At 35.9% G+C, this 10347-nt stretch overlaps 2 protein-coding genes across 4 annotated transcripts; one reads left to right on the top strand and one right to left on the bottom strand.

Annotated features, from left to right (window-relative positions):
• Window positions 1–2211: 2211 nt before the first annotated feature.
• On the bottom strand, window positions 2212–4607 carry LOC107032485. 3 transcript variants are annotated; one of them, XM_015234087.2, is made up of 3 exons: window positions 4038–4607; window positions 2718–2803; window positions 2212–2555 (listed from the first exon to the last, which is right to left on the bottom strand). In XM_015234087.2, the coding sequence occupies exons 1-3, from the start codon at window positions 4471–4473 to the stop codon at window positions 2415–2417; spliced, it is 663 nt and encodes a 220-aa protein (XP_015089573.1). In that variant the 5' UTR covers window positions 4474–4607; the 3' UTR covers window positions 2212–2414. The 3 variants fall into 3 exon arrangements, 1 of the variants encoding a protein (XP_015089573.1); XR_001458371.2 differs by having other exon boundaries at window positions 2493–2555; window positions 2718–2822; window positions 2957–4176; XR_001458370.2 differs by having other exon boundaries at window positions 2503–2555; window positions 2957–4176.
• Window positions 4608–7010: 2403 nt separating this feature from the next.
• On the top strand, window positions 7011–10103 carry LOC107001580. Its single transcript, XM_015199567.1, has 2 exons — window positions 7011–9488; window positions 9600–10103. Exons 1-2 carry the CDS (start codon window positions 7011–7013, stop codon window positions 10101–10103), a joined length of 2982 nt encoding a protein of 993 aa, XP_015055053.1.
• The last annotated feature ends 244 nt before the right edge of the window (window positions 10104–10347 follow it).

Consider the following 10347-nt stretch of genomic DNA (forward strand, 5'->3'; position numbering starts at 1 on the left):
TTAATCTGACTTTATCAACCAGTAATTTGACTTAGTCAACGTATGATGATTTAAGATTTAATCCAAATTTAATACGAATTTATCAATAAAACGTCACTGCGTACAACGTGTTATAGTTTAGAATTAATGGTTGGGATCTAATTTTTTAAAGTAAAGTTCAAACCATAGTTATTTACTTCCATATATTTGCTTTTTAAATATTTTTTTCCAATTTAATATATTTTATTATAATCATTTTATGTAAAAATATTTTAAGAAGTAAATATATTGAAATAAATAACTATACATGTGTCTCTTACACTACAAGAAAACTGTGAATAACATGGAGATTTATTTGGGAATTAGTATGAAAATTCACAGAAAAATGAATTTTCTTGCAAATTTTCATAGTAATTCCCAAATAAATAGAACTTGAGAAAGACGGAGAAAAGAGAAACGCAGAGGAGCCAAATACTGTATCTTTAGTCTCTAGCAGTTTTTCCCCTCCTTTTTCCTATCTCTTTTACTTCTTGTTTTACTTTGATAAGTTTTGTGGTTAGATTTTCTTTTTTTTGGTGAGTTGTTCTCCTTTGTTTAAAGGGAAAAGGGGCTGATATACCCCTCAACTTTGTCATTTGGAGCTGATATATCCCTCGTTATAAAAGTGGCTCATATATGCCCTTACCGTTATACAAACGGCTCACATATACCCCTGCAGTTGCCAAATGGCTCACATATACCCTTCATTTAACGGAAGTTAAAAAATTAGTTTTAAATTTATATTTATTACTTCTAATTTTTTTAAAAAATTATTTAGGGGTATATATGATTCTTTTATTAAAGTTCAAGGTATATTTTAAATTTTTTCATACATAAATTATTTTTTGACTTCTTTTATTATAATTATTTGAATTTCTTATTCTTATTTTGTTGTTTACTTTCATTCCTTAGTTTAAAGAATAAAAAATTAAACTATTTTTTTGTGTGTATAGTAATTTAATTTCGTATTCGAAGAAAAAATTTGGTCATCTACATTAAGTTTTACAAGTATATTAGTGAAACATAAATAAATTTGACTATCAAAATAATAATTATAAATTAGTCATTGAAACAAAAAAAAAGTAAAAAAAAAATGTTTGACGAGGATTAAATTTACTCATATGGAATTATATTTTTTAGAAAAAAATAATAAAAATTTAGATTAAAATTATTTTTTTTCATTTCCGTTAGAGGAAAAGGGTATATGTGAGCCATTTGTTTACAAGTAGGGGTATATATGAGCCACTTTCATAACAAGGGATATATCAGCTCTAAATGACAAAGTTGAGGGGTATATCAGACCCTTTTCCCTTGTTTAAATAAGTAGATGCAATAATTGATTTGATTTTAGAGAATGTATGGACGCGGGATTGTGTATTTGACAAATACAGATGTAATAAATTTTTAATAATATTTGCATGTAAACTTTTAACCAACTTCTCAGCTTCGGTTGATTTTTCATTCAAATTTCTGCGTTGTGCTTTGGTTTTATAGCTTTCATCATTGCTCAAATTGAATTCTTTTTTTCTCCTTCTTGGTTTCTCAATTTGAGTTACACGTCAGTACTTACCTTTGCTCTCTTCTAAGCTAAAAGTCATATCACCAAATTTAAATGTAACAACTTTAATTAAGGTTCGAGTTACCTTTCACACAATTTGAAGGCATAATTAAGTAGTAATTCAAGCATTCCATGTGCATGTTGGATTTATTTCACCCTTCTATTTGTCTTTGCATTTAAGCGTTCGATTTTACTTGTCCACGTCTAATAAGTAATATCACCTCTTAAATATAATAAGAGTAAATTACTTCCTTTTAAGTGAACTTGTAAAGCAGTGCACACATATTCAGAAAAACATTCAAGGGCATACGTTTAATTATTATTTTCACTATTGCCTTTTTTATGAAATCATAAATATAACTTTATATAAGTAGACTTCAATAAATGAAAGAACAAGTATGGATAAAATTCTTAAATTTGGAACTATTCAATTATTTTGAAAAATGAAAAAAGCTTTAAAAATTCAGCAAATCTGGAATAGAGGTAGGAGGAACTACGTGACAAATTATATCATGATTTATAAACTGAATAAGTAAAAGCGAACATTTATTTTTAATAGTGAACAGATAAAAGTGAGCGGAGAGTACTAAACAAACCACATGGTCTTCTGTGAATAACAATAAAATTAACTTGTATTGCAAGTGCCAAAGACAAACTTCCCCATTAGAAATAATTTAGCATTGCCAGAGCAATAATTCTTTTATAATGAACCTATGGTGAGCTATACAAATCAAAGAATACATATTTTTACAGCATAAATTCACAGGAGGAGAAATAAATAAGATGCTCAATATCAAAATATTTATTCCTATTCTAACGAAACATAGAAAGAATCAACCTACTGATTCTTCTTCTGCGTTGTTGTGAACGAAGTAGATTTTCTAGCAGGTTTTTTATCTAGACTCGAAGTTCTGAAAATAAAGAGAAGTGTCTCGACAAGCATGGTAATGACCAATCCAAGAATGCCTCCAGCAGCGCTCTGAAGAAAGAGCAACGAAACTTCAATACAGAGTAGTGAACCAGAGGAAGTAGATACAGTAGACAAAAGCACAGGAGAAGAGGTCGGTTATATAGTTGTTGTTGCTCCATGTATAGATGTTGTATCGAATAGAATCACGAGGAAATCAAATTAAGAACTTACCATTGCTGGACTATGATTAAATAAGGCCCTGAATGCAAAATATCCCATCAGATAGCCAGTGAACATTGCTATCCCAACATGTAAGCCTGCACCAAAGGACCAGAACTACCAAAAATTCAACTGCAAATCAAATTCTTAGCTACCTAACAGCGCAAGAGGAGCGAAAATGAAAAAAAACTGGTGAAGACCAGAGATATACAAGTTAGCGATAGTAGATCATTCCTAACTCTCTCACTCACATGGTCAAATCAGGACGCAGCAACTGTATCAACCTCACAGTTGATACTAGCAAATCAAGTGATATATCTTCATACGGATGCAGCTTAATGGGTTTGATTTTATTGTTCAATCAACTCATGAAATATCAGTCGGTACTGGAACTTCTCCCAAGAATTGCTGCACTACTCTACAAAGAAGCAAGATGAGAAAACAAAAGAAAACACTCGCTTCCACAACAAAAACGTACATGCGTACAAACAGAAAAACAGAAGCAATAGGCAAAAAGCAAAAAAAAAAAACAAGTTTTAAAAAGAACTCATCAAATTTGTTAAAAGGACTTTTTCTCCAAAGCCCCTATTGTGTCTAACATTCAGCTAAAGGAAAATAGGTCAAGTCCACAGGTACCCAGTTGTTCAGGAAGAATGTGAAATCAACAATTGTCGAATACATAAATTAGAATGAATGGAATTTGAGCTTTAGAAGAACCCTTATGAACAGGATAACATATTTTATTAGATATTTGGAACATTTTCAAACCTTGTTAAATCAAAATTGTGTTCACACAAACATATATATATATATATATATATATATATATCACCTGATCCTGCAAGTCTATAGTCTAAACAACTAGCTTTTATGGCAATGATTGGTCGCTAGCTTGATTGGAAGGACTGATGCAATTATACCTTTCATTTTCTCGCTACTACTTACTATTACTACGTAAGTAGTTTCTTTTAGCATTCGTTTTTCTCGCTCATTACTTAGCTTTAGGAGTGGGGGAAACTGAACATCATTCGAGGGGTAAGGTTGCTTCCACACTACCCTTCCCAGACACCACTTATAGGACTACATTTGATATGTTGTTGTTGTATATATCACTGGAATAAGAAAGTTCAATTTTTTCCAAAATATTAACTTTATGAACTCACTTCTATTTAAATAAAATTTCAATTCTAATTCCAATCAATATCAATCAACTATGCCCTAAATTCATACTAATTGGGGTTATATGATTTCATTCCAATACCATGTCAATAAAATTGGAAGTAGTAAATACAACTTCAATAATGGCAATAGATGCAAAAGAGAGACACTCACCAAAGCCCATTTGATGTTTATAAGAGGAAAAAGGTTCATCCATGGATTTCGTAGGAGTAATATCCTTCACTAATTCATCATACGCCTTCTTCTCCGACGCTTCGTCTAGTTTCCTCAACCGAGCTTTGAGTTCCTCAATTTTTTCTCTAGGTTTTGGACTGCAGAAGACGAAATTGGATCCGGATAACAAGCCCATCAGATCAGGTCGTGTTACAGGGTTAGACCCGATCCAAACGGACCTCAAATGTTTATATGGTACCGTGGGCTGATCGGAAAGGGAAGACGCGAGTTCTCTCAGGTCATTGGAGAGTTCAACTCCGGCGAGAAACAAACGTATGGTCTCGGTGGTTGAAATAATAAGGCCAGCGTTTACGCCGTCGACAACGGTGGTGGCGCTGGTAGTGGAAGGGGCACCATTATTTTCTGGTGAAGCCATTATAATTTGATAATAAAATTTGTACAATTGAATTGAATCAATAAATCCAATCAAATTGAAAAAATAAACCGATTTATGATAGTGGTAGTAGTTTGTGCTGGCTATAAAACTCAAACCATTTTGAGTATACGGAATATGTTTCTATTATGCATGTAAATCAGTGAGGATATATGTGTAATCATTTAAAATTTATTAAATATAAATTTATCAAATGATTCGTATTATATTGAATTCATAAATATATTAATTCAAATAAATATTGTGGGTTGATATAATTGAGTTAAATATTTAAGTCCAATAAATATGGATATAATTAAAGTCTAAATTAATTGATTTGGGCTACATTGGATGAACCCAATTTGTTAAACTCAATCTCATCTCATTCTAGAGCCCATCTTGGCGCCACGTGTGCAGATGATGTGGCATGCCAAGTCAAATAAGAAAACCAATAGAATCATGACATGTGTCAAAGATGAAAAACCCGCTCCATAAAGCCCAAATGCCATGTCACTTTAATCTGATTGGCTAAATGGAATCCTATTCCAATCGCAACTCCTCTATTCTAAAACTATAAATAGGGGTCCTCATAATTCAAAAAAGGACAGAAAATTCTAAACAAGAAGCTAGAGAAACTCTGTGGTACAAACGCCATTTAATTCTCTACAAAGCTACAAGTTTAAGAATTCAAGCATTCAAGTTCAAGAACGATCAAGATCAAGACCACCGAATTCAAGAACAAGCTCGAAGCCCTTGAGTTCAAATAAAAGTCAAGATCAAGATAAAGTTCAAGTTCAAGTTCATCATAGATTCAAGAACAAGCTTTAAAGCCCTTGAATTTATATTTGAAAAGGCGAATTCAGAGGAATTATAGAGATTGTAACACTCACATTTGAAATAATAAAATCGATTGTTGCTATAATTTTCCGTTCTTGATTATTGTTTTCTCGACGCGAATTTTATTGTCTACAAATTCTGGCACGCCCAGTGGGACAATCTCTACCTCTCATCTCAACTTTTCAAACGTCAAAGAATATCAAGATGACTTCCATGAACAACAACTCTCGATCAACCGCCTCTAAGGTCACTAGCTCCAAGTTCTCTACTGAAGTTGAAGACATCCTTGGTGTTACCTTTGGAAGTTTTGGAGCTGTTACGAGAAGCAAGGCTGCTACACTAGGGCAACAAATGCTTCAAGTGTCGTCTGCATCAACCCCAGTTTTTGGGTCTTCGACTCCAAAAGGAGCAAGTTCCTCCACAAATTCTCTAGAAGGAGGAAGTAGTGTTGCTGAAAAGATCAAGAAGACATTGGCTCTACTTGAGCAATCTGGTTCCAAGAACTCTACCACAAGGGAGAAATGTGATTCAACTTGTGAATCATCTCCACGTATATCACGTAACGTGAGTCCACTGAAAATTAACTTACGCGACAATCCATGTTACTCTTCTGCATCTCCAATGATCATGCAAACGATGGTGACTGCTGCTTCCTCTCCTGAGGAACAACTCGCAAATCTGACGAAGTTGGTTGAAGGATTGACGAAGCATGTACAACACCAAGAATCTCGAATTGACAAGTTGATGGACAGGATAGAAGGACTTTTAGATGGAGATGCGAGCCATGCACCTGGAAAGGGCATTGAAGTTCAAGAAATCGAAGATCCTGCTAAGAAAGCCCCGTTTGTTAAAGAGATGCCAATTTCTTCTGAAGGAATGATCCCACTTGATCGCTTGAAGGAGTTTATTGAAGGCACTATCAAAGATAAGTATGAAGTCTCCACCAAGTCTTCTCATATGTATGCTAAGCCATACACTGCTAGGATTGATAACTTTAAAATGTCTGCTGGTTATCAACATCCCAAATTTCAACAATTTGAGGGAAAAGGAAATCCGAAACAACATGTCGCGCACTTCGTGGAAACATGTAATAATGCTGGAACATATGGAGACTATCTTGTCAAACAGTTTGTCCGCTCTCTAAAAGGAAATGCCTTTGATTGGTACACGGATCTCAAACCTAACTCTATTGATAGTTGGGAGCAACTAGAACATGAGTTTCTCAATCGCTTCTATAGCACAAGGCGCACGGTGAGCATGGTAGAACTCACCAATACTCGCCAAAGAAAGGATGAACCGGTCATAGATTACATAAATCGATGGAGGAACGCGAGCCTAAATTGCAAGGATAGGCTCAGTGAAGCTTCTGCAATTGAAATGTGTATTCAAGGAATGCACTGGGAGCTTCTTTACATCTTGCAAGGAATAAAACCAAAATCTTTCGAGGATTTAGATACTCGCGCTCATGATATGGAGTTGAGCATGTCATCTGCCGGAAAAGATATGACTATTGTCCATGATCCTCGCAAAGGAAGGGACAAACAGGAACCCAAAAGATGGAGCAAGTTTCTGCCCAGAAATGACAACAAAAAATCCATGAGTGTAAATGTGTCACCCGCAAAGTTCACCACGAATGAGGGCGTAAAAAAAATGTGAGGACGTCTTTCCAAGCACGTTCAAATTAAAAGTCGACGCTAAGGGAGATGCAAGGAAAAAAGTATCCCTTCTTGGATTCTGACGTTTCTCAAATTTTTGATGAATTGCTTGAGTTAAAGCTCATTGACTTGCCAGAGATGAAGCGACCCGATGAAGCTGGAAAAACTGATGACCCAAATTATTGCAAGTATCACAGACTTGTGAGTCATCCTCTTGAAAAATGCTTTGTCTTTAAGGATAGAGTGATGCGATTGGCTAACGAAAATAAAATTATCCTTGATGATGAGAAAGCTAGTTCTAACCAGACCCCTATCACGTTTGGGTCACTGGATCCGGTCCAAATATATATCTCTGAAAAGCATGAAGAAGAGCCAGTAGAACAGGATGTTGACATAGATGGTGAGGAGGGTTGGATTCTTGTAACTAGGCGAAGACGCAACAAGTCAAGCTTACGAAAAGAATTATCCGAGAAACCGGTTAGAGAAAAAATGGTGAAGAAATCACAGAAGCAAAAATCAATCAAGTGCCCCAAAAGGGCAAAGGTTGAAGTGCATCACTACCAAAAACCTCGACGTCTTGTGACTCTAGGGGAATTCTTGCCAAGCTCGTTCGACTCAAAGTCTACTCTAGGCAATGTCGAGGCATCATGTTTCAATGTGGATAAAGAACAAACAATGAAGGTGCCTCCTACTGTAAAAGAAGGAACAACGAGTGAATCCTCACCAAAAGTGTCTATTGGGGAAGAAGAAGAAGAAACAAGAGAAATCTCAGAAATGATGTCTCTTTCATCTTCTGAAAAATCTATTGAACTTTCTTCCCAAGAAGCATATGTCTGTGATACTAAAATCACATTTACAGATAACGATCTTCTATTTGGTGAAACACTACACAATCGTCCTTTGTATATGGTGGGTCATGTGCTAGAGAAGAAGATAAATAGAATCTTAATAGATGAAGGATCTGGAGTCAACATTTTGCCTATCCACACATTGAAGGAACTTGGCATCACGACTGGAGAACTTAGTGAAAGTCGTCTGTTGATACAAGGATTTAATCAAGGTGGACAGAGGCCCATAGGCTCTATTAAATTAGAGATCCACATGGGAGATTTGCGATCAAGCGCATGGATGCATGTGATTGACGCAAAGACATCATACAACATATTACTTGGCAGGCCTTGGGTACATGAGAATAGAATTGTCTCATCTTCTTACTATCAATGTTTGAAATATCTTGAAGGTGGAATTGAAAGAAAGATAGTTGCAGATGATAATCCTTTCACCGAAGTGGAGACACACTTTGCGGATGCGAAATTCTATATGAGAAGTTATGTTGTTAAAGGGGTCAAATCCAATGACGTCAAATCAATCAAGATTGATAATCTCGTAAGTAAAAGAATTGATGCAGCTATCGAAAAGGTAAAAATTGACACTAAAGATTCTTGTCCCATTCTTAATGAAGGGAAGATCCTGTCTTCAAAGAAGAAGCAGACTTCTAGGCTTTGCTATGTTCCAAAAGAGAAGAAAAAGCAAGATCAACCATCTAACCTTGAAGAAAATGCATTAAGAGGGCTAACTCTTCCTATCAGACGGATTGATGCAATAAACTTGTCTGCAAAGTTGCTAGAAAAGTCTGTCGCTCAAGATCAAGTGCTAGATATGGCTCTCCCTACAAAGCGCACAAGAGAAGGTTTTGATCCCAATGCCTACAAGTTATTTGTGAAGGCAGGATACAACCCTAGCGAGCCATCAGCGCTAGGGAAACTCCCATCAGAAGATACAACTAGGAAAGCGCTTGAAGGCCTAGGTTATAGCCAACCGCCGCCAATTCGCATTTCCATAAAAAGGGCCAGTAATAATCATATAACTTTTGAAGATGACGTCACTGCTCCCAATAAAAGGCCTTCTGTCTTTGATCGACTTGGAGAAGCGACAACAAGAATTTCTGTGTTTAAGAGGTTAGGTCCTCTGAAGAAGAATAACAAGAACCTGAGAAGTTATTTGAAAGTTACTAAGCCTACTTCACATTTGATTCGAAAAGATTTCAGAAGTTTGATTCCTTCTAGGATGAGGCGACGAGTGGAACTTATGGTTTCCTGTAAAGAGGAACTCAAGGCAAAGGTTCATACTGTGGTTTACACCAAAGAGCGCGAGGAAGATGAAGAAAGTGTAGGTTCCTCCAATCATGTTACAATCCAAAATGACTACGATTCTTTGCCTCAAAAGAAAATTGTGGAAGAGGTAGAAAATATTGTCTCGTGTTGTCATATATCAGTCAATGACAATGATCCTGTGGAAGAGGAAGATGCTATAGATGCTCCACCAGAACTTGAAGAAGGAGTAAAGATCACAATAGATCCTTTGAAGGAAGTTAACCTTGGCACTGATGAAAATCCGAAGCCAACTTACTTGAGTGCGTTTCTAGAAATTGATGAAGAAGTTGCTTACATGAATATACTCAAAGAATATAGAGATATATTCGCTTGGAGTTACAAAGAAATGCCTGGATTGAATCCTAGAGTAGCGGTACATCAATAAACAGTCAAAAATGGTTCTCGTCCAGTTAAACAAGCTCAAAGACGTTTTAGACCAGACTTGATTCCGTTGATAGAAAATGAAGTTAACAAACTCATTGAGGCAGGCTTTATTCGTGAGGTCAAATATCCTACATGGATTTCAAGTATTGTTCATGTGAGGAAGAAGAATGGTCAAATTCGAGTTTGTGTTGACTTTAGAGATTTCAATAATGCATGCCCTAAAGATGAGTTTCCTCTTCCCATTCCAGAGTTGATGATTGATGCCACCACTGGTTATGAGGCAATGTCGTTCGTGGATGGTTCTTCTGGATATAATCAAATCCGCATGTCACCAAAAGATGAAGAACTCACTGCATTTTGCACGCCAAAAGGTATTTATTGCTACAAAGTGATGCCATTTGGTTTAAAGAATGCTGGCGCCACATATCAAAGGGCTATGCAAAATATCTTTGACGACTTGCTCCATAAAAATGTTGAATGTTATGTTGATGATTTGGTAGTAAAGTCGAGGAAGAGGGGTGATCATTTGAAAGACTTAAGAATGGTGTTTGAGTTACTCCGAAGATATCAACTAAGGATGAATCCATTGAAATGTGCCTTCTGAGTTACTTCCGGCAAGTTCTTGGCTTTATTATGAGACATTGAGGAATTGAAATTGATCAAGCCAAAGTCGATGCAATATCAAAGATGCCTGAACCTCGAGATATTCATGAGTTAAAAAGTCTCCAAGGAAAGTTTGCCTACTTGAGAAGGTTCATCTCAAATCTAGCGGGGAGATGTCAACCATTCAGTCATCTCATGAAGAAAGGTGCTCCTTTTAATTGGGACCAAACATGTAGCGAAGCCTT

Source organism: Solanum pennellii, chromosome 10 (assembly GCF_001406875.1).
Source record: "Solanum pennellii chromosome 10, SPENNV200".
Taxonomy (NCBI): domain Eukaryota; kingdom Viridiplantae; phylum Streptophyta; class Magnoliopsida; order Solanales; family Solanaceae; genus Solanum; species Solanum pennellii.